This window comes from Sus scrofa, chromosome 3 (genome assembly GCF_054392235.1).
Source record: "Sus scrofa isolate SSC_HxYL_T2T_F1_AM1 chromosome 3, Sscrofa_HxYL_maternal_Yorkshire_Landrace_v2.0, whole genome shotgun sequence".
NCBI classification, from domain to species: Eukaryota; Metazoa; Chordata; class Mammalia; order Artiodactyla; family Suidae; genus Sus; species Sus scrofa.
Genome location: NC_139385.1, coordinates 138,025,229 through 138,053,020, shown reverse-complemented (window position 1 = coordinate 138,053,020; position 27,792 = coordinate 138,025,229). Strand labels below are relative to the sequence as shown.

At 49.0% G+C, this 27,792-nt stretch overlaps 1 protein-coding gene across 19 annotated transcripts in view; it reads left to right on the top strand.

Annotated features, from left to right (window-relative positions):
• Positions 1–27,792, top strand: part of ATP6V1C2 (ATPase H+ transporting V1 subunit C2) — a 50,390-nt gene that overhangs the window by 6,258 nt on the left and 16,340 nt on the right. For 12 of the 19 annotated variants that reach the window (XM_085019971.1, XM_085019970.1, XM_085019968.1 and 9 more), the window contains one exon: positions 22,110–22,195. In XM_085019971.1, coding sequence (XP_084876097.1) covers positions 22,110–22,195 — 86 coding nt within the window. Of the gene's footprint in view, positions 1–22,109; positions 22,196–23,422; positions 23,453–27,792 lie in introns of all 19 variants that reach the window. The other 7 variants (XM_021087845.2, XM_021087846.2, XM_021087842.2 and 4 more) reach the window with 1 other exon arrangement.

Here is a 27,792-nt window from a genome sequence, read left to right as displayed (position 1 = left end):
TTGCTTTTTCCTTCATATCTTGTTCTTTTGTTCTCATCATTAACTAGTCCACTGTAATGTTATGTCATATGGATTTGCCGTAATTTACCTTTTACGTAGGCTTTCTTTTCTTTTCTTTTTTGCATTTACTTTTTGGCTGTGGTGTGCAGCAGCTTGATGTGGGAGCTCAGTTCCCCGACCAGGGATTGAACCCGGCTACAGCAGTGAAAGCACCAAATCCTAATTACTAGACCACCAGGGAGCTCCCCTGGGTAGATTTTATTTATTTATTTATTTTTTTTTGTCTTTTTGCCTTTTCTAGGGCCACCCCCGAGGCATATGGAGGTTCCCAGGCTAGGGGTCGAATCGGAGCTGTAGCCACCGGCCTACACAACGCGGGATCCAACATACACCAGCTCACAGCAACGCCGGATCTTTAACACACTGAGCAAGGCCAGGGGTCGAACCCGCAACCTCATGGTTCCTAGTCAGATTCGTTAACCACTGAGCCACGATGGGAACTCCCATCCCCGAGGTAGATTTTAAATAATAATCATTCCTTGTCATGGTGAAGATGAAAGGCTATTGTTTAACAAGTGTTTTCACTTGGTTTTAAGAAACGTATAGATGAGCTAGATGAGGAAAGAGTCTTTCAGGGCCAGGGCATACATGGCCAGGAGAGACCAGGGTTTGATCCTCTGGAGAGGGTTTCAGATTTTCAGGGCTGTGGACAAGTGCTTTTGACCATCTCAGTGGAATGGTGCCCTTTCTGGAGTTCCCTTCGTGGTGTAGTAGAAACGAACCTGACTAGGAACCGTGAGGTTGTGGGTTTGATCCCTGGCCTCACTCAGTGGGTTAAGGATCCGGCGTTGCCGTGAGCTGCAGTGTAAGTTGCAGCCGTGACTTGGATCCTGAGTTGCTGTGGCTGTGGTGTAGGCCGGCAGCTGTAGCTCTGATTCGACTCCTAGCCCAGGAACCTCCATGTGCCATGGATGCGGCCCTAAAAATCAAAAAAAAAAAAAAAAAAAGAATGATCAAATGCCAGGACATTGTCTGCGATAACCTAACATGCAAGAAAAAGTGGGTTGATTCCTAAATATCAGCTTCTTTCTTAGGCTGTACTGCCCCATGGGAAGGTGGGTCAGACAGGTGCAATGGAGGTCAGCCTACTGCCCTGGGCAGGCAATTGCCTTGTTTTCTTAGCAGCCCTGACAAACCACAGCACGAGGCTGGGCAGTGAGGTGCAGCAATGTTGGCTTAAGAAGTGTGACTTGTTTAAAAAAAGAGAGTGCGAATTGTTCTCAGGCCTGCTGTAGAAATGACAGCTAGTCAATATTTTTAACTTTCTAGAACTTTCTTTGCTATCGGTTCTTTCCTAGTGCAAGTCCTTAACCTCTTTCTTAGTTACCAAAGCCCCCTCTAGCTCTCAAATTCTGTGACTCTGAATTATTGCTTCAATTTAACTTGTTTGTTTGTTTGTTTCAGTAAGCATTAGTGTTTTGTCCTGCTCTTATTGGTTGTACGAGGTGCTTGTTTTTAAGAAATAACGTGAAAATGCGTGAGCAAGCTCAGGCTGTCACTCTGACACAGATACCCCCTGTATGAATTGAAGAGCTGTGTTTGTTTTGTTTTGTTTTTTAAGCAGGGCGCGGCGTGGTAAGAATGAAAACCACTGTGCATTGTTTTATTTTGTTCCTTGTGGATTTATATTCTCAAGAGCCTCCCAGTGGTGGGGAGGGGGGGGCGCAGGGGAAGAAAAGTGATGCGGTCTGAATATGCTCTGGAATTCTTTTTTCTAGCATTTATCTAGCTCAGCGGTCAGATAGCTTTTGTCTGTGGGTTAATACGGGAGCTTGCGATAAACTGGTGGGATATACTCATAAAATAGGGAGATCGGCTTTGGTCAAAAGTTCGCAAGTGTTATTAGATAAATAAATGCTAGCTGGGTACATCACCCAGGCAGCCTGAACCTGTCGGCTCTGCTTCTGGCCAGGAGAACAGAGACGGCACAGGAGTTTTCAAGGTGTATTGTTTCCACATCCTTTTATTATTTATTTACCCGGGGCACCAGAGTGTTTTTCCATGTAACTGGAAGGCAGCTTTTGCTCACTGGAGCCTCCTCTTTATTTTTGATTTCTTTTCCGCATGCTGCCTTGTTAGTTTACTCCTTCTTGGCACCATAATTCATGAACATTTGAGAAACCCAATGATTTTATCTTTAGAAGACTCCCCTCCTTCCTTTTTTCCACCAGCGTTCATGTGCCCTTTGCAGGAGCTGAGCCTGTCTTGCGGTGCTGGTAGAAATACTGCGTTTCACTGGCGTTTGGGCCTTCAGAGGCGCCTCCAGGGTTTCTCTGATGCTTGGGTGACTGCCACCTGCCCCTCTCCCCGCACCCCCCCTCCCCAGGACATTACCTGGCTTGTGGACTAGCTGGTGGCTTTTCTTCATCCACGTGGCTCGGTGAGGTTGACTGCGGCTTGGCTGATCAAAGGTTCCATATCCGAGTGTGGCTGTCTGCTTAGGGATGCAGATCTCAGGTGCCTCTAAGGGCTTTCTAAAGAGAAACGAGCTATAATTGTAGAAAAATTAGCCGAGCTTCTCTTCTCTTTGAGAAAATTGGGTTGGGGTGATCTGCAGGACACGGCTTGGATTCCCTGGATGTTTAGGCTGTGCGCTTTCTAGAGTCCTCAGACCTGCGTGGCCGTCCTACTGTGTGGATTCGAGCTCCTGCTCTCTGCAGCGACTGTTTCAGTGTCTGCTTCCCCACACCCACTCTCCCCCGTTATCACCTGCTCATTCTTGCATTTATTCATTTTTTGTATTTTTTTTTTTTTTGGAGCCACACCTGTGGCATATGGAAGTTCCCAGGCTAGGGTTCGAGTCAGACCTGCAGCTGCCAGCCCACGCTACAGCCAGAGCAGCACCGGAGCCCAGATGCATCTGTGACCTACGTCGCAGCTTGTGGCAACGCCGGATCCTTAACCCACTGAGTGAGGCTAGGGATTGAACCTGTGTCTGCACCGATGCTAGTCAGGTTTGTTACTGCTGAATGGGTTCCTGTTCAGCAGCGGGCACTCCCTCGCCTGCTCCTGCTGTTCAGCTCCCCCAGACTCTCCTCCCTCGCCCCTGCCTTCAGATTTGCTGATTGACCCTCTCCCAGTACACACCCCGCTCCGCTCCGCCCTCATAGCATCCTTCAAAGTGGCCTTGTACCGTTTCTTGTGGGATCCTTGGCTGACTGTCTTCTCACCTGGACCATAAGCTCCAGAAGACCCGCAGAATGAATGAACGGAAGAAAGAATCCTCAAAGAGTAGAGCTGAGCGCGTCCTTGGGGATCTAATCTGACTCCTGTACGTTCCAGATGAGGACACATGCCCAGGCAGAAGCCCCTAGAAAGAGCTGGGTGGGCTGGGGTGGCGGATTTACCAACTCACCCATTAGTGGTCTGTCTGCCTGTGCCTGTCCTGGCCCTAAGTGGTTCCCACCGGCCCCAGCAGGACTCGGTGCCCTGGGCGTTCGGTAGACTAACCCCAAAGGGCTACCTACCACCAACCATTGTTGTGTTTTATGACAACATTTAGTAGTAGTTTTTTTGTCTTTTTGGGGTCGCCCTGCAGCATATGGAAGCTCTCAGGCTAGGGGTCAAATTGGAGCTGCCGCTGCCGGCCTATATCATAGTTGTAGCAATGCAGGATCTGAGCTGCATCCTACACCACAGTTTGCAGAAATGCTGGATCCTAAACCCACCGAGTGAGGCCCGATATCGAACCCGAATCCTCATGGATACTAGTCAGGATTCTTTGTTGTTGTTGTTGTTGTTGTTGTTGTTGTTGTTGCTATTTCTTGGGCCGCTGTTGTTGTTGTTGTTGTTGTTGTTGTTGCTATTTCTTGGGCCGCTCCCGCGGCATATGGAGGTTCCCAGGCTAGGGGTTGAATCGGAGCTGTAGCCACCGGCCTACGCCAGAGCCACAGCAACGCGGGATCCGAGCCGCGTCTGCAACCTACACCACAGCCCACGGCAACGCTGGATGGTTAACCCACTGAGCAAGGGCAGGGACCGAACCCGCAACCTCATGGTTCCTAGTCGGATTCGTTAACCACGGCGCCACGACGGGAACTCCTAGTCAGGATTCTTAACCCACTGAGCCACAGTGAGAACTCCTAGCAGTATTTTTTTTAACACAGACATTGAGAAATGACTTACTTATGTCTTATTCATTGCTCGGATAATTATTGTTGACATTTTTTAAAAGTAATATATTTACACGTTTGAAAAAAATCAAATGGATTTGAGGCATTGTGGCTCAGCGGGTTAAGAAGCTGACTAGTATCCATGAGGATGGGGGCTCCATCCCTGGCCTCGCTCAGTGGGTTAAGGATCCTGCATTGCCGTGAGCTGTGTTGCAGGTTGTAGATGCGGCTCAGATCTGGCGTTGCTGTGGCTGTGGTGTAGGCCGGCAGCTGCAGCTCTGATACTACTCCTGGCCCAGGAACTCCCATATGCCACAGGTGCAGGCATAGCAAGAAAAATAAATACACAAATAAAAAATAAGAATCAAGGGAGTTCCCACTGTGGCTCAGCAGTGAGAAACCCAACTAGTATCCGTGAGGATGCAGGTTCAATCCCTGGCCTCGCTCAGTGGGTTAAGCATCCTGCATTGTGGCGAGCTGCCATGTAGGTCGTAGACGTGGCTCAGATCCTGTGTTGCTGTGGCTGTGGTGTAGGCCAGCAGCTGAGCTCCGATTCGACCCTTATCCTGGGAACTTCCATATTCTGAGGCTGCAGCCCTAAAAAAGCAAAAAAAAAAAAAAAAAAAAAAAAAATTTTTTTAATAAAATAAAAATTAAGATGGAGTCTATGCCAAACTCCACCTTAAAAAAAAAAAAAAGAAATGATATAAAAAGCTGCAAAAAGACAATCAACAGTTCCACTTTAATTCCAGTCTGTCTCCCTATAGGTAACCATTGTTGGGGTTTTCTATGGTTCCTTCCCCGGTGAAACAACACGAAATGAAACACACTCGCACACACACACACACACACACACACACACACACACACACACACACATACATACTCATTCATGATCCAGGCCAAATATTTACAAATCTACTTTAGCACAAACAGATGTGCAAATATGGGAGTTCCTGTTACGGTGCAGGGGAAACGAACCTGACTCGTACCGATGAGGATGTGGGTTTGATCCCTGGCCTCCCTCAGTGGGTTAAGGATCTGATGTTGCCATGAGCTGTGGTATAGATTGCAGACGAGGCTCGGATCTGGTGTTGCTGTGGCTGTGACGTAGGCTGGCAGCTGTAGCTCCAATTTGACCCCTAGCCTGGGAACCTCCATGTCACGAGTGCAGCCCTTAAAAAAAAAAAAAAAAAAAAAAAAACAAATTTACAAATACGCTGTTGATCGTTCATTTGGGATTACACTGAAATTGGTGGAGATTAACATTCTTAAAACTTGTGTGTTTCCATGGGCACAGTCATCTTTCAATTGACTTAATTCTTTTCTTTGTTCCTCTGGTAAAGCTTTAATGTTTTATTCAAAAGCTCCTGTAAATTATTTTCCCCTGAGTGTTACAGCTTTTATTTTGTTGCTGTTGTAAGTAAGCTCTTTTCTCTAAATAGTTGTTTGCAAACAGAGATGTTCATGTATTAACTTAATGACCTGACAACTTACTGAATTCGTTGCTGTTTCTAATGATTTTTCAGCTTCTTTTCTTTCTTCTTCTTCTTTTTTTTTTTTGCTTTTTAGGGCCACACCCACAGCATATGGAGGTTCCCAGGCTAGGGGTCCAGTCAGAGCTGTAGCTGCCGGCCTACACCACAGCCACAGCAACTCAGGATCTGATCCACATCGGTGAGTTACGCCATAGTTCATTGCAACACCAGATCCTTAACCCACTGAGTGAGACCAGGGATCAAACCTGCGTCCTCAAGGATGCTAGTCAGATTCGTTAACCGCTGAGCCATGATGGGAACTCCTCTTTCTTTCTCTTTTTTTTTTAGTCTCTTAGGGCCACCCCCTTGGCACATGGAAGTTCCCAGGCTAGGGGTCAAATCGGAGCTACAGCTGCCAGCCTACACCACAGCCACAGCAATGTAGGATTCAAGCCATGTCTGCAACCTGCATCATAGCTCATGGCAGTGCCAGATCCTTAACCCACCGAGCGAGGCCAGGGTTCAAACCCACCTCCTCATGGATGGTAGTAGTGGTTGCTACCTCTGAGCCACGATGAGAGCTCCTCAGCTTATTTTCTAAAGCGCTTAGTCATGTAATCACATTGTCTGCTGGTATTTTTGTCCCCTGTTCTCTCCTTTCATTCTCTTGCTTAACTGAACAAAACTAGTACTAGTGGCTAGTATTCCAGAAAAATGTTTGTTGGTGCTGGTAAGGTAATCTTATTCTTGTTTCTGCCTTTAATTTGGGTAATTTTAGGGTCTCGCCATTAAGTATCATTGAGCTCTTGTTTTGAAACATGTTGTCATGCTACGGAAGTATCTTTCCGTTTCATTCAGAGTTTATCTGGAATGCGTATTGTAATTTTTGTCACATTCCTTGGAGAAACCCTCCTCGGAATATGGAATTCTGTTTGCTAATATCGTAAGATTTTTGCATCAGAGTGTTGTATGCATGGATGCCTAGGATGGGTGGGGTCTCTTGTTTTCTTGGTATGAGTTGATGTATGTCTCCTGGCGCGACGGCATCCGTGAATTTCACATCGGCTCTGTCCGTGTTTCCGTACGAGATGGACTTTTCTGCTCTTACGGCTGGATCCTAAAGGTCTATAGTGGGAGTTCCCATTGCGGCTCTGTGGGTTAAGAACCTGACTTGTATCCCTGAGGATGCAGGTTCGATCCCTGGCCTCCCTCCGTGGGTTAAGGATCCAGCATTGATGCAAGGTTGCAGATGTGGCTTGGATCCAGTGTTGCTGTAGCTGTGGTGCAGGCTGGCAGCTGCATCTCTGATTCCGCCCCTAGCCTAGGAACTCCCATATGCCGTAGGTGCGGCCCTAACATTTTTTTTTTTTTAAATCCTAAAGCTCTGTGACAGTTATCACTGCACTGAAGGAGGCCCTTTGATGGTCCCTATTGTCTCTGGTATATTGTTCCCTGTCTTGTTTTTCGTTTGTTTGTTTGCTCGTTTTCTTTTTTGGCTACCCTGTGGCACACGGCGGTGCAATTTCGACCTTTGGCACAGCTGCAGCAATGCCGGATCCTTAAGCCACTTAAGCCCAGGCTGGGGATCGAACCAGCATCCCAATGCTCCAGAAATGCTGCCCGTTCCTTTGCACCACAGCAGGAACCCCTAGTGCTCCCTGTCTTGAGTCCACACCACCTGCTGGTTGTCCCTTGCGAGCATCAGTGCTCTACTCCAGCCCCGCGAACTGGGTGAAAATCCCCACATTCTAGGCGAGAGCATCCGTGTCCTCCGAGTTAAGTTGCTGTGCAAAGCCACGTCGCTGCTGAGTGTCTTCACCTGGTCTACCCGCTTCTCTCCCTTCCTGGCAGGTGGCAGGTAGCTTCTCCCCCGCCTACCCTGTCTTTGTGACTTTCTTCAGGTCCTGCTGGGATCGGCTCTGCTTTGCCTTAGTTGACTCCATACCTGACCGGCCTCCTAATTAGCTCTCCCCAAACCAGAAGTGCATCCAGCAGGGAAGGTGGAAGATGCTGGGTGCCGTGCAGAATGTGCGGGGCAGGGGCCCGCCTGCGGCAACGTGGTGAAACTCACAATGTGATTCTTTGGAGGTTGTTCAGTATCCGGTGCTTCCTTTTTAGACCTGAGCCAGCTCCTGGGAGCCAGAGCTCCACCGTGCTCCCGATCTCAGCCCAGTCGTGTCTACACAGCAGTTTTCATGCCTTCCAGAGATTGCAGCCACTTAGACATTTTCAGGAGCTTAAAGGGCAGCGTTAAATGGTGCTTGTTTGGAGGTGGCTTTATGTCCGAAGCTAGTATCATTCCCAATGGACAACTTACGTGTATGCTCCTCTTCTGGGCTCTTTTGCATCTCAGTCAAAGTCTCCCAGGGCCCAGGCACCTCCTTCCTGATCACCCATTTGAGACTCCAGGGAGGACTGAGCCCCGGGGCCTCCACCTCCTAAACCTGCCCCAGAGCTGTCCACTCCTCTGCCTTCATCCAGGCCACCGTCACCTTGTTCTGTATTCCCCCAACCAACTCCCTTCCCTCCTCCTGCTCCCCTCTCATCACGCTCCACACAGCAGCTCCAGTTATCATTTAAAAACACATGATCACATGACTTTTCTTGCTAGAAGCCCTTCCGTGATTTTCCAGGGCTCTCAGTAGAAAATGCATAAACTTTGGGAGTTCCTGTTGTGGTTCAGCAGGTTAAGAACCTGACTAGTCTCCATGAGAACGCGGGTACAATCCCTGGCCTCGCTCGGTGGGTTAAGGCTCCGGTGTTGCCATGAGCTGTGGTGCGTAGCTCGCAGACTTGACTTGGGTCTGGCATGACTCTGGCTGTGGCATGGGCCAGCTGGAGCTCCCATTCGATGCCTAGGCTGGGGACCTCCATGTGCCACAGGTGCGGCCCTAAAGAGCAAAAAAAGCAAAAAGGAAGACAATGCGTACACTTGACTCTGGCTCCCAGGTCCCTAACCAGGGGCCCCAGGGGTCCCCTTAGGGCCCACTGGCCCAATCACCTCCCACTGCACTGGAGCCATCCAGGTCCTGCATCCAGGTCCTCCTCCCCCAGCCGGGAGGCCCCCACCCCGCCCCGCTACCTTCGCAGGGTGGGCCAGGAGTCACGCCATCTCAGTTTTGTGCGTCTCCTCCTCCAGAGCCCTTCTCCAGACCAGCAGCCAGCCTGGTTCCTCTAGGTCAGCCTGTTTTAATGCTCTGCATTCCACACACGGCTGTTTAACACTTGCCTTGTTTGTCTTCGTGTGTCTCTTATGGGGTATAAGCCCCAGAAAGCAGGGGCAGTCTTTCTGAGCTCAGCTCCTAGAGCAGTGCCTGGCTCGGAGTGGGTGCTGAACAAATATTTTCTCAGTACATGTCCGTCCTCTCTGAGTTGTGGGCCTTCTCTCTAGCACCTGTGCCATCTCCTGGGGAACCAAAAAAAAAACCAAAAAACAAAAAAAACATGCAGGTCCTGGGGCACCACCTCTAGGGATGCTGATTGGGTATGTTGGGGCAGGGCCTCGGCATCTTCATTTTTCAGTATTCATTCATTCATTCATCAACATTCTTTTTATGGCCGTACCTGCAGCATGTGGAAGTTCCTAGGCCAGAGGTTGAGTCAGAGCTGCAGCTGTGGCATATGCCACAGCCACAGCAACACTGGATCCTTAACCCACTGAGCGAGGCCAGGGATCAAACCCTCAGCCTCATGGATGCGAGTCGGGTTCGTTTCCTCCGAGCCACAATGGGAACTTCCAGAACATGCATTTTAAGGTCTTTTTTTTTTTCTTTTTGTCTTTTTAGCGCTTCACCTGTGGCATATAGAGTTTCCCAGGCTAGGGGTCACATCAGAACTGCAGCCTCCGGCCTACACCACAGCCACAGCAATGCCAGATCCAAGCCATGTCTGTGACCTACACCACAGCTCACGGCAACACCAGATCCTTAACTCACTGAGCGAGGCCAAGGATCAAACCCAAGTCCTCATGGATACTAGTCGGGTTTGTTACTGCTGAGCCACGATGGGCACTCCAGAATTTGTATTTTAAACCAAGGCAGGTGAGCTTCAGACTTTGAGGACTTTGCTATAATTCAGTAACTCTTACACAGCCAATATCCTATTGGATCCTAGCATACTTCTGGGAAGGGATTCTAAATTTATTTTACAAAGTTTAGAACAATTTTTTTTTCCGGAACAGGTAACACATTCCCATGCATCACAGATAAAAAACAGCATCAAAGGCTGTATGTGGAGAAGTCTCCCCTTTTGCTCCCCCAGCCAACCCCCTCCCCAACCCTACTTAGGAAGCTACTTGTATGAGTTGCTTGGATAAATTTCTGGGGCTTCTTGATGCGAGCACACGCAAATTCCAGCATCTATTTTTATTTCTTCACTTTTCAAATACAAAGTAGTCAGCCACATGTGTCGAATCTGGCTTCTTTCTTCACCCAGCAATATATCCTGGGAGATTTCTGCCATCAGTAAATACATAGAGAGCTTTCTCACTTCGAAGCGACCTTGTACTCCACGTGGGGCAGGGGCCGTCTTTTATTAACCAGCCCCAGAGATAGATCCTTAGCTTATTTGCTTTTATGGGGAAGCGGGCTGTTGCTGGTAGTGCCACAGGGTGGACTCTTGCTTCTGCATCTCTCCTTTGCCCATATCAATGAGCCGGTGTATCCGCAGGTTGAATCTTGGAAGCAAATTCCTGGGCCCTTGGGTTCTATGCCTTTTGTAATTTTGATGAATGTCGTCACATGTCTCTGATCGCTTTGCATTTTTACCAGCAATGAAATGAAAGAGTCTCCATTCTCCTGTTCTCTTTCTGGTGTGCTGCGAAATTTGGGGATATTTGTGAACTTGCTAGGTAAGAGATACGACCTCAATGTAGTGTCGGCTTTTTTTTTACGGCTTTATTTAGACATAAATGATGTGCCACAAGTGACGAGTTTTTACAGTGTACAATTGGAATAATGGGTTTGACACAGGTGCGTTAGTGAAACCATCACCATTGTCAAGATAGCAAACACCTGCTACTCCCAGAAGTTTCCGCATAGCATCTTCTTCAACGCTAATCTTCTGTCACTGTAAGATTGTGTGCGTGTTTCCAAATCTTTACAGACATGGAATGGTAGAATATGTACTCTTTTTTGCTCACTTTTGGTTTGTTTTCACATTCTGTATCATTGAGAGTCATCCATATTGTGGTGTGTATATTAATAGCCGCTTTTTCTTTTACTGCTGCGTATTCCCTTTTATGGGTCAGCCACAATTTGTTTACCCGTTCACCCATCAGAGGACAGTTAGATGGCTTCCAGTTGCAGACTATTAAAAATAAAGCTATTGGAGGAGTTCCCGTCGTGGCTCAGTGGTTAGCGAATCCGACTAGGAACCATGAGGTTGCGGGTTCGGTCCCTGGCCTCGGTCAGTGGGTTGAGGATCCGGCGTTGCCGTGAGCTGTGGGGTAGGTCGGTGGCTACAGCTCCGATTTGACCCCTAGCCTGGGAACCTCCATATGCCACAGGAGCGGCTCAAGAAAAGGCAAAAAGAAAAAAAAAAAAAAGGCTATTGGAGTTCCTGTTGTGGTGCAGCAGAAGTAAATCCAACGTGTATCCATGAGGATTCGGGTTCCATCCCTGGCCTCGCTCAGTGGGTTAAGGATCCAGTGGTGTAGCTTGCAGTCGTGGCTCAGATCCTGCATTGCTGCGGCTGGGGTGTAGGCCAGCAGCTGCACTTCAGATTCGACCCCTAGCCTGGGAACTTCCATATGCTGCACCTGCAGCCTTGAAAAGCAAAAAAAAAAAAAAAATTGTTACAGTCTTTGTATTGACATGGTTTCATTTCTCTTGGGTAAATACCTACCCCTTGAGGTAGCTAGGATCCTGGTACCCGAAGTGTGAGTGTGTACATCCCTTTTGACCTTCAAACCTTTGCATTGCTTCCTGACTCTGTGGGGTGGGATATGGCTTAGAGAAAGGCCAGGTCAGGACCTTCTAAAGCACAGGGTCCCAGGCCCTGGTGTCCTTGGCATGGACTGAGCTTGATATTGCAGCTGCACTGAGTGTTGCTCTTTTGTAGACATAAGGAGTGGCTTTTTTTTTCTTTCTTTCTTTTTAGGACCTCTCCTGGGGCATATAAGTTCCTGGGTTAGGGGTCCAGTCGGAGCTGCAGCTGCTGGCCTATGCCACCGCCACAGCAACGCGGGACCTGAGCTGCCTCTTCAACCTATACCACAGCTCATGGCAACATCAGATCTTTAACCCAGTGATGGGGCCCCGGGGACAAACCCACATCCTCATGAATAGTTGTTGGGTTCTTACCTCCGCTGAGCCGCAGCAGGAACTCCCCTCCCCACCTTTTTTAATGCAATGCCTATTCTTAGAACAGTTCACGGTCTGGGAGATTAGGTCGAAGAATAAAGGGAACATCTGGAACCTGGGTAGCACGTGAGTGATGCAGGAATGGCCGGGGACCGCAGTGACTCTGCGGAGCATGGGCTGACGTCCTGCTTCACGTCCTAAGGTCTTATCCAGCCCGCTGGCCAGGATTTGCTGAGTGTCCGTGTGTTTTCTAGGAGCCATTGTATGTTTGCAAGAACTGATGATCGTACAATGGATGTGTCACCAGCCATCTGTTTGTCGAGTGGGGTATCAGATGAGGAAACCGGTGCTTATGCGGCGGGATCATTTATATGGCGGAGGGAGGTGCCTGGTGTGGGCCCCATGAGGGCAGCAGCTGTTCCTTTTATTCATTGCTGTTTCCCGTAAGGGGGCCTGGTACAAAATGGACCCAGTATATTTTGGCTGAGTTGGGTGGGGGGATCTTCCAACATGGTGTTGTATTTGTTAGGGGTGACTTGCCTTGAGGAGGGGGCCCTTGGGCTGTTGGGCTGTTACAAAGCTTGCGTAGCATCCAGGTGGCTCAAGATATTCCAGGTGGCTCCAGAAGGCTGGCTTGGGAAGGGCAAGGGTGGGGAAGGGTGTGGAGAAAGAGGAGGCGGGACAGGGAGGGACAGGGAGGGACGTGTCCTTCTCTGCTAAGGAGTTCGAACGTCAATATTTGAACTTCTTGGGAAACCACTGATAGCGATGAAGCAATGCAGAGGCAGGCTAAGGTGTGTATTTTTAGAGATCCCTCTGCCTGCCCAGGGAGGGATGGGCAGGAGGAGGCTGGAGGGGCAGGAAGAGCAGAGAGGAAGCTGCTGGAGGAAAGCTGGGCAAAAGTGGCACAGTGACCCAGGGCAGGGCTTGGACAGGTTTGCGGTAACTGGGGGAAAGAAGGAGCTGGAGCCAAGGAACTTTAAAGAAGGTGATGGCATCCGGTGTGAAGGATCAGACCAGACCTTGACATTCACCAGGCTGGTCTCCACCCTCAAAGCCAAGAAAAGGGTCGACCCTTTCTCTTTTTTTGTCTTTTCTAGGGCCACACCCATGGTATATGGAGGTTCCCAGGTTAGGGGTCTAATCGGAGCTGTAGCTGCCAGCCTACGCCAGAGCCACAGCAACGCAGGATCTGAGCCACGTCTGCGACCTACACCACAGCTCACGGCAACGCCGGATCCTTAACCCACTGAGTAAGGCCACGGATCGAACCCGCAACCTCATGGTTCCTAGGCGGATTCGTGAACCACTTCGCCACAACGGGAATGCCTAGACTTTTTTTTTAATTGACATACAGTTCGCACACTAATATTCACAGTTCCTTGTCTCTAGTCTGTTTTCACGGTAGTGTAGCAGTTGCCACCATCAAATATTGTCATCGTCCACAAAGGAAACCCTGTGCCCATTAGCAGTCCCCTCCCAGGGAGCAGCGAGCTGTTCCCGAGGCCTTGTGTTTGTCCTGGTCAGCTACCGAGGAGCTGTGGGACCTCAAGCACGTCCCCACCTCCCCTTAATCCCTAAAGGCCCTTCCAGCTGTGACCCCATGCGATAATTCTGAGTGGGCAAGTTATGTTATGGTCACATTTCCATAATCCCAGAGTAAAGTTAAGCGTTTTTTTTTTTTTTTTTTTTTTTTTTTTTAGGACTGCACCTGTGGCATCTGTAAGTCCCCGGGCTAGGGGTCCAATTGGAGCTACAGCTGCCGGCCTACAACACAGCCACAGTAACATAGGATCTGAGCCGTATCTGCAACCCACACCACAGCTTAAGGCAATGCCGGATCCTTAACCCACTGCACAGGGCCAGGGATTGAACCCGCATCCCCTTGGATACTAGTCGGCTTCATTACCGCTCAGCCACAGTGGGAACTCCAAGTTAAGGATTTTTTAAGGGGGGCAGAGCTTGTTTCATTTTATTTCTTTTTTTCTTTTTACCACTGTACCTGGCATATGGAAGTTCCCAGGCTTGGGGTTGAATCGGAGCTGCAGCTGCCGGCCTACCCCACAGCCCCAGCAACACAGGATCCCAGCCGCATCTGCAACCTATGCTGCAGTTGGTGGCAACACGGGATCCTTAACCCACTGAGCGAGGTCAGGGGTCAAAGCTGCATCCTCACAGACACTATGTTGGGTTCTTAACCTGCTGAGCCACGATGATAATAAAACAGACAAGTCATTCTGCAGTAATTAACGCCCTGATTTGCGTCTTTATGTAAATCATTCGTTTTGGGTTTCCTCCTCAAGGTACACTTCCCAAAGTGGAATTACTGGTTCACAGACATATTTAAAGTTGTTCATACCTATTGCTAAATTGTTTTCCAATGAGGTTGCAGGCACGTGGTGTTTCATCAGACCCTTGCCAATTTAGTGCCTTTAAATAACTTGGTTCAGGAGTTCCCGTCGTGGCGCAGTGGTTAACGAATCCAACTAGGAACCATGAGGTTGTGGGTTCAATCCCTGGCCTCGCTCAGTGGGTTAAGGATCCGGTGTTGCCGTGAGCTGTGGTGTGGGTCGCAGACGTGGCTCGGATCCCGTGTGGCTGTGGCTGTGGCTGTGGTGTAGGCCGGCGGCTACAGCTCCAATTAGATCTCTAGCCTGGGATCCTACATGTGCCGCAGGAGCGGCTCAAGACAAAGGCAAAAAGACAAAAACAAAAACCAAACTTGGTTCATTTCCCTGGCAACATGAACATGATGGGTGATCATTTGAATGTGGATTTCTCAGATCACCAGCATGAGTAAGCCCATTTCCAGGTGTGTCTCGGTCACCTGTCTTCCCATTTTGTGGTCTGCCACCTCTGGCCTCGGCCCTTCCCTCTCCTGGGAGGGCGGAGGTTGCCAGACTCTGGTCTGCTCTTCAGCCAGGAGCACCGAGGCCCAGCTCCAGGGCGTGGGGCCCCGCAGCCGGGCGGGGTGCCCAGGCTGCGTGGTGGATTGACTTCTGGCACATCCTTCAGAACTCAGATAAGTGTGTGCTGATGCTTAGGGGAAGGTCTGGTTGTGCCTGAAAGACCCCAGAGCATTTCGGCCTCGTTTCAGAACAAGGAGCCTGCTTCGTCCGTGGCCCGCTAGGGGGCAGATTTTCTCTTAGGGCAGGTCGGCTTCTGGAAGAGGACCAGGAGTTGCTCTATTCGGTGATGTGGGGGAGTCCAGCCGCGCGAAGATGTCTCTCCTGAGGGACTCTGCCGAGTGGAATTCCTCTAAAGCTGGAAATATTTGTCCGTTATGGAAACTCCGAGGTTCTGAGAATCCAGGACAGAATTCCATGGACAGGTGTACATGGGGCCAGAGTCCCCAGAGCCAGGACCTCCCAGAGGCCTCGCGGGATCTTGTTTGCATAAAAAGAACGTCACTCTGTTACTCTCCTCACATTTGCCTGATGACATGCTCCAGGGCATGTCCTCGGTGGAGGAGGAAGCAGGGAGTCAAAGGAGGAGTAAGGCGCCCAGGGGCTCATAAGTCACCAGGGACCATGCTCCCCACCGGTGAGGATGCTTCTGGGACTCACCTGTCAGGGCCGCTGTGTGGCTGGGGAGGGAGGCTGGGCCTGTGATGGTCCCTTTGTCTTGACACTGAGGCCAGTTAACACTGTGGGGGGGTAGTCAGGGTATGGGGGTTGGGGTCCCCAGAGAGGGACACATCAGCTCCTGTGTCCTGCAAGCAGCTGGTGTGGGGGATAGAGGCTTGCTTTAAGGCAGGGCTACAGCATTGGTACCGGCCACCAGCAAAGGCATCGGGGCAAGTTTCTTGGCCCCTGAGCCTGTTTCCTTGGCTCCTGGGGCCTTTGCCTCATTGGTCCTGTGGATTCTATGTCTATGCTAGTACCACAGAGTTTGTTTGTTTGTTAGTTTTTGTTTGTTTTATGGCTGCACCAATGATATAGAGAAGTTCCTGGGGCAGGGATTGAGTCCAAGCCACAGCTGTGGCAACACTGGATCCTTTAACCCAGTCTACTGGGGCAGGGGTTGAACCTGTGCCTCTCGAGCTGGTGCAGTCAGATTCTTAACCCACTGCACCACAGTGGGAACTCCAGTACCACACTGTTTTGATTATTGTAGATTTGTAGTAAGTTTTGAAATCAAGAAGTGTGAGTCCCTCAGCTTTGTCTTTTTTCTTCAAATATTCTATCTGCTCTTTTCTCTCCCTTCTTTTTCTGGGATTGCCACCTGCATATGTTGGTCCACATGACGGTGTCCTTCAGGATCCTTAGGCTCTGTTGACACTTCTATTTTTTCTTTCTGTTCCCCAGACTCAATACCTCCTAATGTCCTGTCTTCAAGTTCTCTGAGTCTTTCTTCTTCCTGCTCAGCTCTGCCTTTGAAATTCCCTCCAGTGTATTTTTCACTTCATGTATTGTATTTTCCAGCTCTTCCAGTTTCTCTTTAGGTTTTCTCTCTCTTTATTGATATTTCCATTTTGTTCATACTTTGTTTTCTTAAATTCACATTTTCTTTTAGTTCTTTGGGCATCCCTAAGGCAATTGTTTCAAAGTCTTTGTCTAGTAGATCTTCATCTTTTTCAGGGACAGTTTATGTTGATTTATATTTTTCCTTTGAATGGACCTAATTTTCCTGTTTCTTTCTTTGTTTTGTGATTATTTTATTGAGCACTGAACATTCAAATCTAATAATGTGGTAACTCTGGAAATCATATCCTCCTAGGATTTGCTGTGGGTTTGGGTTATTTTTTGCTTATTTATTTATTATTTTTTTTTTTTTTAGGGCTGCACTCACAGCATATATAGGTTCCCGGGCTAGGGGTCGAATTGGAGCTGTAGCTGCCAGCCTGCATCACAGCCACAGCAATGCAGGTTCTGAGCCGGGTCTGTGACCTACACCACAGCTCATGGCAACACCAGATCCTTAACCCACTGAGTAAGGCCAGGGATCAAACCTGCATCTTCATGGATGCTAGTCAGATTTGTTAACTGCTGAGCCACAATGGGAATTCCTTGCTTATTATTTAAAAAAAAATTATTGTTATGGGCTGTCTCTGTGCCAAGGACTGGCCTGAGGTGTAAACCTAAAGTCCCTTAGGTCTTTTCTGAGGCTTTCCTTGCACATGCACAGTCATTTTCTAATTTTCTACTCATTCACAGTTGTTTTTAAATGTCTTAGTCCTAATGTCTGGCTCCAAAAGTGGGGAAAAGAGAGAAATGAAGGGAGGGTAAAAGGGCACTGATCTTTTAAATCTTTTGGGAGTCACTTTAGCTGAGGGAGGAGAGGCTTGAAACAACGTGGGGAGAAATGGCTGCTCACCTCTTCATCTGCACCTCTGGGATCAGAAGCAGCAGTCAGAACACAGACTCTCTAATATATGAAGGACAGAGTCCTTTGCCCATGCTGGCTCCTTAAAACTGCAAGCTCCTCCAGGAAGACACAGCTGCCTGCCAGTGAGGTGGGGAGGGGTTGCTGCTACTGTGCTAAGAGCTGAAATTGACCCAAATTAACTGCATTTTGTGGTTCAAGCCTTCCCCTGAAACTTGCAAGTCTTCAATAGACTCCAAAGTTCCAAAATAGTTAGATAAGAGAGACTCCATTAGGAGTTCCCGTTGTGGCTCAGTGGTTAACGAATCCCACTGGGAACCCTGAAGTTGTGGATTCAACACCTGGCCTTGCTCAGTGGGTTAAGGATCCAGCATTGCCGTGAGCTGTGGTGCAGGATGCAGATGTGGTTTGGATCCCACGCTGCTGTGGCTGTGGTGTAGGCCAGCAGCTACAGCTCCAATTAGACCCCTAGCCTGGAAACCTCCATATGCCATGGGTGCAGCCCTAGAAAAAGACAGAAAAAGAAGAAGAAAAAAAGATGAACTCTGCTAATGCCATTATTTGTCTAGATGGGGAGACAGATTCTTGGTGTTTCTGACTCCACCATCTTGCTAGAATTCTCTTCTATTTATCACCATTTTAACCATTTTTAAAGTAGTTTGCTGGCATTGAGTACATTCACATTGGTGCCTAATCATCATTTAATTGGGATAAATGGTTACTTCTGTAAGTATAAGATAAAAGAAACAAAGTAAATAATAAAATACAATAAATAATAATTAAATAATGAATAAAAGTAGGAGTTCCCTTTGTGGCTCAGCGGGTTGAGAACCCAGCGTAGTGTCTGTGAGGATGTGGGTGTGATCCCTGTGATGCTGAGTGTAGTTCCCAGTGCCATAGGGTAGGCCCTTGTTTTTCCATGTACATAGAGCAGAGTGTGCATGTTAATCCCAAACTCCTAATTTCTCTCTCTTCTTCTTCCTCTACCTGTTATCCCCTTTGGTAACCAAAACTTTGTTTTTCACATCTATGAATCTGTTTTGTAAATAATTTCATTTTATTTATTTTTTTTCAAAATTTAAACTTTAAAGTTCTTTTGGCTGCACCCATGGCATGTGGAAGTTTCCAGGCCAGGGATCAAACCCCCACTGCCGTTTCGACCTGTGCCACAGCTATGTCAGTGCTGGATCCTTAAGCCGCTGTGCCACATGGGAACTTCCTAAGTTCATTTTTTTTTTTTCAGATTCCACATGTAAGTGACATCCTATGGTACTTGTCTTTCTCTTTTTGGTTTACTTCACTTAGTATGATCATCTCAAGGTCCATCCATGTTGGTGCAAATGGCTTTATTTCATTCTGGTTTTGGTGTAGGTACCACATCTTCTTTATCCATTCCTCTATAATGGACATTTAGGTTGCTTGCATGTCTTGGCTGTTATACGTAGTGCTGCTATATGAACATTGGGGTACATGTATCTTTGTTTGTCTTTTGTCTTTTGAGGGCTGCACCCACGGCATACGGAGGTTCCCAGGCTAGGGGTCAAATCATAGCTGCAGCTTCCAGCCTACATCACAGCCACAACCATGCCAGATCCAAGCAGTGTCTGCAACCTACACCACAGCTCACGGCAACGCCAGATCCTTAACCCACTGAGCAAGGCCAGGGATTGGACCCGCAACCTCATGGTTCCTAGTTGGATTCGTTTCTGCTGAGCCGTGACGGGAACTCCTGGGGTACATGTATCTTTATGAATTAGAGTTTTCTCCAGATATATGCCCCAGAGTGGGATCACAGGATCATATGGTAATTCTGTTTTTAGGATTTTCTTGGCCGCCCTGCGGCAGATGGAGTTCCCAGGTCAGCGATGAGATTTGAGCTGCAGTTGTGACCTAGCTGCGGCAACACTGGATTCTTTAACCCACTGTGCCCGGCTGATGGTGGAACCTGCATCTTGATGCAGCAGAGACACTGCTGATCCTGTTGCACCATTAGTGGGAACTCCTAATTTTAGGTTTTTTTAAGGACCCTCCATGCTGTTTTTCACCCACAATGTAGGAGGGTTCCTTTTTCTCTGCATCCTCTTCAGCGTTTGTTATCTGTGATTTTTTTTTTTTTGTCTTTTGTCTTTTTTGTTGTTGTTTTGTTGTTGTTGTTGTTGCTATTTCTTGGGCCGCTCCCGCGGCATATGGAGGTTCCCAGGCTAGGGGTTGAATCGGAGCTGTAGCTGCCAGCCTACACCACAGTCATGGCAAGTGGATCCGAGTTGCCAAATCTATGACCTACACTGCCGCGTGCGGCAATGCTGGATCCTTAACCCACTGTTTGCTCAGTGTTTTAGAGGAAGGAGCCAGGGTTTAGTTTAGACTCGAATTGAAGAGCATGGCTTTGGAGTCCTGTGGATTTGAGATCAGTTTCTACTCTGATACTTATTAGCCAGTGTAGAGTGACTTTTAGCTCTCTTAAATCTTAATTTTTCATCTTTAAAATAGTGACGTTACTTAGCTCAAAACAGAGTCTGAAGAATTGAGTCCTCCAAACACCTAAGAACCCTTAAAAATAATTTTTTAAGGTTTGTTTATTTGTTTGTTTGTTTGTTTTTGCCACATTCATGATATGTGGAGGTTTCCAGGCAAGGGATCGACCCCACACCACAGCAGTGACCCAGGCTGCTGCAGTGACACACCAGATCCTTAACCCTCTCGGCCATAAGAGAACTCCAAAAATCATTTTTTTTTTTTTAAATGAAGAAGCCAGTAGTGAAGCCAACAAAAGACTGGAACATGCTAATTTCCAGAAGAAAATAGCTATTTGTAGAGTCAATAAATCGATCAAAAGATGTCCAGCTTCCCTGATGATCAAAGAGATGCAAGTCAGAGCGACAGTGGGATAGAATTTTTCAGCTATCAGATCGGCAGGGATTACAAAGATCCATGATCCCTCCTGTTGGCGAGGGCTTAAGCACGCAGGCACTCTCATCCATTGCTGGTGGGAGGTGCATTGGCTCTAGATGTTGGAGGCTAGTTGGACGTTATTTGTTAATTGTGTAAATGCCCACACCCTGTATTCCAGGAGACGTTTAGCAATTTATTCTACATATGCGCCTACACAAACGGACAATGTATGTGTTTTGTTGCAAACTCCATCAACTGTTCAATACAGATAATTAGTTATGATACAACCTTGCAAGGAAATGCTATGCAGTCGGTGAAAGGAATGAGGAAGCTCTCCTGTGACCCGTAGAGGTTTTCACAATGAACCATGGAGTGAAAAAAGTGAAACAGCGTATAGACTCTTAGATTCCTGTCAATGAGAAAAAGTTTCTGATTTAGTAATGTCACAGTTCACTCATGACTATAATTAATGATCGCAGCTAAATAGGGGACGTTTTTGTTATGTGCAATGGTGAATTTTTCCAGCAGGTAAGCTTTGTCAGACCATGTTATTCTGAGCTGTTCCGTGGTGGTGTGCACGCCTAGGAGCAGGTGTGTGCCCATACTTGCTACAGTTAAGAACTTCATGGAAGCTAGAATTGGAAACAGCAGGGAGTCATTGACAAAATAACAAGCGAGTTTTCCTTTTCCGTCTGTTAAGAAGGAAAGGTGTTATTTAGTGCTGTGAATTGCAAGAGTTTGTTTATTTATTCAGCAAACAGGTGAAGAGGTGGTGTCATTCTCCTAGGCTGCAGGCGATGAGAGGACATAGGTCTGGAACTGGAAAGGAACCAGATGTCCTCTCTCCCCCTCCACTTTTCCTATGGAATCTACTGGGGAGCCAGAGGGAAGAGAGCCTGCATGCCTCCATCAGGCTGCTCAGAACACATCTTGAGTTACCTGCCACCAACTCCCAGGAAGCTTTTTTTTTTTTTTTTAAGGGCCGCACCTGCAGCATATGGAAGTTCCTAGGCTAGGGGTCAAATCCGAGCTGCAACCGCCACAGCCACAGCAACGCCCGATCCCAGCCATGTCTGCGACCTACCCTGAAGCTCATGGCAATGCTGGATCCTTAGCACACTGAGCGGGGCCAGCGATCAAACTGGCATCCTCATGGATACGAGTTGAGTTCCTTACTGCTAAGCCACAACGGGAACTCCCTTGCTATATTAATATTTATAATAATCCTACCAAATGAGTATCATCCACATTTTACAGAGCAAAGAACTGAGGCTCAAAGAGATTAAACGAGTTTGGCCAAAAACATACATTTGAGCCCACAGCCAAGGTGAACCCTTTTGCCTCCAGCTCTCATACTCTCCTTTCCTTTCTCAGACTTTCTGAAGCCTCCAGTGTGTTTTCTGAAGACTTCAAAAGTTTTAATTTTTTAATTATCAAAGCAATACTGGAATAACATAGGAAATAAGGAAAAGAGGAAGAATGCTGTCCCATAGCTGCAGCCACACTGCCTGTTCACGTTTTTATCTTGGTTTTTTCCCATATATTATAACACACGCCTTGTCCCACGGTATTAGAAATTCCTTGTAAGCCTGATTTTCAGCGGCTGCCTAATCATTCCTCAGCTTGGTTTACCATCATTTACTTAAACAATCCTCTATTGTCCAGCCTTCCAGTGGCTTCCAGTTTTTCCACTGTCAACAACATTGCTGGGAAGAAACCCTTTTCTTCAGAAAGCTTCTTCTGTTTGTCCTATTTCCTTAAGAGAGTTTCCCAGAAGTGGAATTACTGGTGTGCATTTGAAGTCTCTTCATACGTATTGCCAGATTCTTCTCCCAAAGTGTGGCTCCTCCATTCATTCCTTTGCCCCCCCCCCCAGCGTTCGAGGGTATTCCGAAGGCAGTTTCCTACGCTATAACCAGCTGTTTGTTCTTTCCCCCAAGCCTCATAAAGAGAATGGCCCAGAGCGTGGTGGAAGTGATGGAAGATGCGAAGGGGAAGGTCCAGGAGAACCTTCTGGCCAACGGAGGTAGGTCCCTGGAGTGTCCCTACCCGTGTTTTCCCAGCTCATTCATCATCATCCATCAATGGCCCCAGCCGTGGCCGAGCAGTGTCGGCAGATGTGAAACTGCGCCACTTAGAGCTTGGTGGCACCACTGCTTGGAAGACAGGGCCCTTTACAAGTTTATAATCCCGCTGTCTCATTTCTGAAGCCTCTGGCCATTCTTACCTGTAGCTGAACTCCGCAGTGAAATCCGAAATGAAAGTGGGTTCGAGGGGGTTTCATGGCTGGTTGGCCCACCCACCTTCTCTCTCAGCCTCTGGTCTCTACCACATGGAATATTCCATCTCTGCCCACAAATGAGGTTAAAAAAAAATGCCTTCATTGCTGGGAATGCCTCAAAATGAACTCTTTAGTTGTTTCCAGTAAGTTAGACCCAAACCACTTGGTGTAGCGTGTTTGCCTTCGGAAGTTCTGTCTCCCCTATGCGGGTGGGATAAATCTTTAGATTCGAAGGATGTTGAGGTGCCTTAATAAAGTACATACAATCTGAGTGCACTTAAAATGTGCAGAACAGGAGTTCCCATCGTGGCTCAGCAGTTATTGAACCCGACCCGTATCCATGAGGACGCAGGTTCAATCCCCTCCCTCAGTGGGTTAAGGATCCGGCATTGCTGTGAGCTGCAGTGTAGGTTGCAGATTCGGCTCAGATCCCAAGTTGCTGTGGCTGTGGTGTAGGCCAGCAGCTGCAGCTCTGATTAGACCCCTAGCCTGGGAACCTCCATATCCTAAAAAGACAAAACAAACAAACAAACCAAAACACCGAAACAACTTTGAGTCTTTGGAAACCTTCGAATTTAGGTGTTTAAATATCTGTAGAGATAATTAAACCTGTGACTATCCTTCAGCACGAGTATACTGAAAATGAAGGCATATATTCCATATTTAGTATTTATATCACTGGGAGTTCCCTGGTGGTCTAGGCGTCAGGATTTGGTGCTCTCACTGCTGTGGCCTGGGTTCAGTCCCTGGTCTGGGAACTGAGATTCCCACATCAAGCTGCTGCACACTGCGGCCAAAAAAAAAAAAGAGTATCGTTTACTATATATAAACTCATGTTCTTTCCCTCCTGGGAACATTTGAAAGGCTTTTATTTGCTTGTTTAAATTATCAATGGAAATGTTCATTTTCCTAAACCTGAACTTGGCTTTGGATGTCCATGCGGTCTAATAACGCCACCTTATTACATTGCAGGTTTGAAGGAAAAAATGAAATATTTAAAGAGTACGTTGTGCATTGTTTGCCGTGTGTGTGGTCAGTGTGGCGCCCGCATGTCCCCGGGAAGGTGGAATCTCAGTCTGGTTGTAGGGATCCAGTGATCAGGTTACGATGGATTTCTCAAGTGGCAACCTCGTAGCTTGCTCACCAAATCCCTATAACACGGAGAGCGGCTCTTTCTCCCTGCCCCTTTCTTGCATCTCCCTTGCCTCCCCCAGCCGCGCTGCACGCCTCCTGGCGTGGGGGATGCTTTGACCCGGAGAGCAAGATGGACTTTGCATCTTTGGGCTTGCGGTTTGCTCACCTTGATGGCTGTCCCAGTGTCCTTCTGCCTGTGCCTGGAGGTTAGCTGTTTGGTAGACCAGGCTTTGCGTGGCTCTGTGGGTTCATTCATTCAGGGAGTCCCAGGAAGGTCCCTCTGCCCAAACAAGCCACTCCTGGGTTCTGCTTCAGAAAAGTACCATTTGCTTTGGTTTTTCTCCTGCCTGCTCGGACTGGTGGAACCAAAGCCAGCAGCACATCCTTTTAGGATGGAGTACAAATCTTACGGATTAGGAGTCAATGAAATGACTTCCCAAATGCAATCTGTTAGTTACACTGAGATTTCCTGCCGGTGCTAATCAAAAAAAAAAAAAAAAAAAATTATTTGGGGAGTTCTTGTTGGGGCTCAGCGGGTGAAGAACCCAATGTACTGTCTGTGAGGATACAGGTTCGATCCCAGGCCTCGCTGAGCAGGGTTAAGGATCCAGCGTTGCCACAGCTGTGGCAGAGGTCGCAGATGTGGCTTGGATCTGGTGTTGGCGGTGGCTGTGGCTGTGGTGTTGGCTGGCAGCTTCAGCTCTGATTTGACCCTGGTCAGGGAACTTCCGAATGCCACACGTGTGGCTAGAAAAAGAAAAATGTAAAAAAGAAAAGAAAAAAAATGGAGTTCCCTTCATGGCTCAGTGGAAAGGAATCTGACGAGCAGCCGTGAGGATGCAGGTTCGATCCCTGGCCTCACTCAGTGGGTTAAGGTTCTGGCATTGCTGTGGCTGTGACGTAGGCCAACAGCTACAGCTCTAATTCGACCTGTAGCCTGGGAACCTCCATGTGTCGTGGGTGTGGCCCTAAAAGGAGAAAAAAATAATTTTAAAAAGAAAAGAAAATTGATAGATTTGCTCATAAAAAGAGAACAGCTTTACCTCCCAAACTATTCATCAATATAGCCAAAGCCAATCAACAGCTTTGGAAAATACGGTTATCAGGTTTATGGCAAATAAGAGTTTCAATAGGAGTTCCCGCTGTGGTGCACCGGCTTGAGAATCTGGCATTGTCGCAGCTGTGGTATTGGTCACAGCTGTGGCATAGGTCATAGCCGTGGCTTGGATTTGATCCCTGGCCTGGGAAATTCCATCTGCTGAAGATGTGGCCAAATGAAAAAAGAGAGAGAGAGACAGAAAGCTTTTCAAAAACGAAAAAGAAATTATTTTGTTCAATAGATCAGCAGATCTTACTTCCCAGCACGTAACCCACAGGGCCCTAAACAGAAGAGCCTACTTAGCATTAGAGAGCTACTGTTCTGCATAAAAACGCAGTCTTGAGGATTTGAGCTTACATTAAAATAATGATCAAAATGCTTGCATTCTACTTAAAATTCATGAGAATTAAAATTCAATGTTCTGGAGTTCCCATTGTGGCACAGCGGAAACGAATCCGTGTAGGAACCATGAGGTTGGGGTTCGATCCTTGGCCTCACTCAGTGGGTTAAGGATCTGACGTTGCTGTGAGCTGTGGTGTAGGTCGCAGACGTGGCTGGGATCCCGTGTTGCTGTGGCTGTGGTGTCGGCCAGCAGCTGTAGCTCTGATTTGACCCCTAGCCTGGGAACCTCCATATGCCGCAGGTGCGGCCTTAAAAAGAAAAAAAAAGAAGAAGAAATTCAGTGTTACTATCACATAGTATCCATCCCCAGCCCAAATGCCTCTAAGAGCCAGAGTTGCCTCTTTTCTCAGGAGGAGGAAATTCAGCTTTATTTGTTTGTCTGTGTTTCCTTATCTCAAAGGCCTCCAGGGAGTTGGGGCCCCATGACCTTCAAGGTCAGAGCTTCCCGGGCTTGTTCTGCACACCAGCCCTGTGCAAAAAAGGATGCTAGGGCAGGGCTCATGGCCGGCTCCTGAGCATTCGTGATGTATCTTTGCCTAGTAAAGGCTCTGAAAAGTACTGCAGTGAAGAGACCGCTCAGGGGGTCCTGACACGATTGGGGGCGACGGGAAACCTCTGCCTTGTGCAGAGCACCTGCGCCGCTAGGGACCGAGGGCATTAACTGGAGGGGCTCACTGTTGCCCCCAGCAGGTGGGATTTTAATCTGACCTCCCCCAAGCTACACCCAGGAGCACTGGCCTCAGAGCAGTCAGGCCTGGTCCTTGGTCACCTTGGCAGGTCACCTCCCAGGGTCAGTTTTCTCCCCCATCAATGGACTTAATCCCTTTACGGACTCTTTGCTTCAGCGCCTTTTGTTTTTGTGGGTCGTGGGCCTCTTGCTGCGCTTTGCTTCGTGCAGGGAAGGGCACTTTCACGTTTGATCGCAGCAGAGTCTGAGCCAACAGGCCGAGGTCTGGCCGGGGCCCTAGAACGTGCACCGAGCCGTGACCTCCCAAAGGCCCGGCTGCTCACGCTGCCGCCGGGAAGGCCTTGTTTGGGTTCTTGGGTGAGGTCAATTGTTGCTCCAGGGCAGCCGCCTGTGTACAGTGTGTTTTGATTCGGGGTGAGCCTGCCTGGGACAGGCCTTCGCTCCAAGCCCCTGGAGACTAGGCCTGACCCCGGCCAGGGGAGGGGAGCAGATAGGGCTGGGAGCGCAGGAAGGCCCGGGGGCTGCCGCTCTCTTAGGTGGACCACTGTCCTCAGACCACATGGTCACCAAGGGGGGGGTGTGCACTCGGCCGCCTTGGAGCTGGTGTTCCCGATGACCCGGGAGCGGAGGGGTCAGAGGAGGAGGGAGCCAGAGTCCTTGCCAGAGGCTCTGCAAGGAGCCTCCTCCTCCATCAGCCCCTGTGCCAGTCCCGGGCGCTGTGCGGGGTGCTGGCCGTTCAGAGCTGCTTCACCTCCACGGGCTAGAGGCCTGGGGGACAGACCCACAGCCTTCCAGGCTGTGACAGGAGTGCAAACCACGGGCGTGCTGTGCTCTGACTGCCCAAAGGCCTTGGATTTGGCAAAAATGCCTGGAGATAAGAGCTCATCTGAAATGTAGCTGCTCCAAGCAGCCCCACAAGAGCCAAAGTTACTAGGAAGATGCTTCTGTGAAGCACCTGCTCCCCGTGGGCACTGTCCCTGGCTCTGAGGACACAGAGAGAGTCATCAGCCCTCAAGGAGGCTGAAAGAATGAGAGAATCAAAGGTGGCTTGATTAGTGTGAGGGGCCCAGGCCAGCGAGAAGTGGGGGACAAGGCTTCCAGGAGCAGCTCAGCTTCAGCCTGATGTTTTGCACAAGCGCAGTCGAGAGAGAGGGAGAGAAGGGCTGAGAGGTTGTGCTGGCAGGGTCTGGAGGTTGGGGGGGGAGTGGGAGGAGTCTCCCACACCTGCCGGGCATCTGCCTGAGGCAGGCTGGTCCCGGGCCTGTGGGGTGGGCAGCCTGTGGCTGGCATGGGACGTGGGTGCCCGCCGTGCTTGCCCAGGGCCTGGCCCACGGTGTAGGGTTCAGTAGGGGGATGGGGGAGCCAACGGCCACGGAGAGCCTTTTGTGACCTTCAGGGCCTCTGAGGCCACACCTGCTCTCACCTAGGCCTTCCTTCAGTTCCTCCCAGGCCTGGATCCTTCCCAGGACGTGACTTCCCTGCACTAGTGTGGCAGTCCCCAAACCCACATTCAAACCAAACGAATACAAACACCTGTAGGAGTCAGCTGGGCTGACACATCAACATACCACGGACGGGAGGCTTAAACCCTGGACCTTTATCTCACAGCTCTGGAGGCTGCAGGTCCGAGGCCAAGGCTGGGTGCCTGGTGGGCACCTGCTTCCTTTGCTGTGCGCCCACAGGGCCTCTCCTTGCTGTGAGCATGGGGCGGGGGTGGGGTGGGGTGGGGGGCTGTGGTGTCTCCTTAAAGGACCCGGGTCCACCTGCGTCGGGGGGGCCCCCCCCTTGGCGTCTCAGAGGCGCTCTCGTCAATCCCGACACCGCTGGAATCTGAAGGACCCCTCTGGGGTCTTGGAGTTGGCTCCTTGTGAAGGGCCGAGGGACCGTGGCTTCCCTGTCCCCCTGCAGCAGGGCTGTGCATGAGGACGTGGCAGGGAAGGAGCGGGTGCTGCCGGCTCCCCGCGTTCCTTGTCTCCTTTTCTGGTGGAGGTTATGTGACTTACCCTGTGCCAGCGTTTC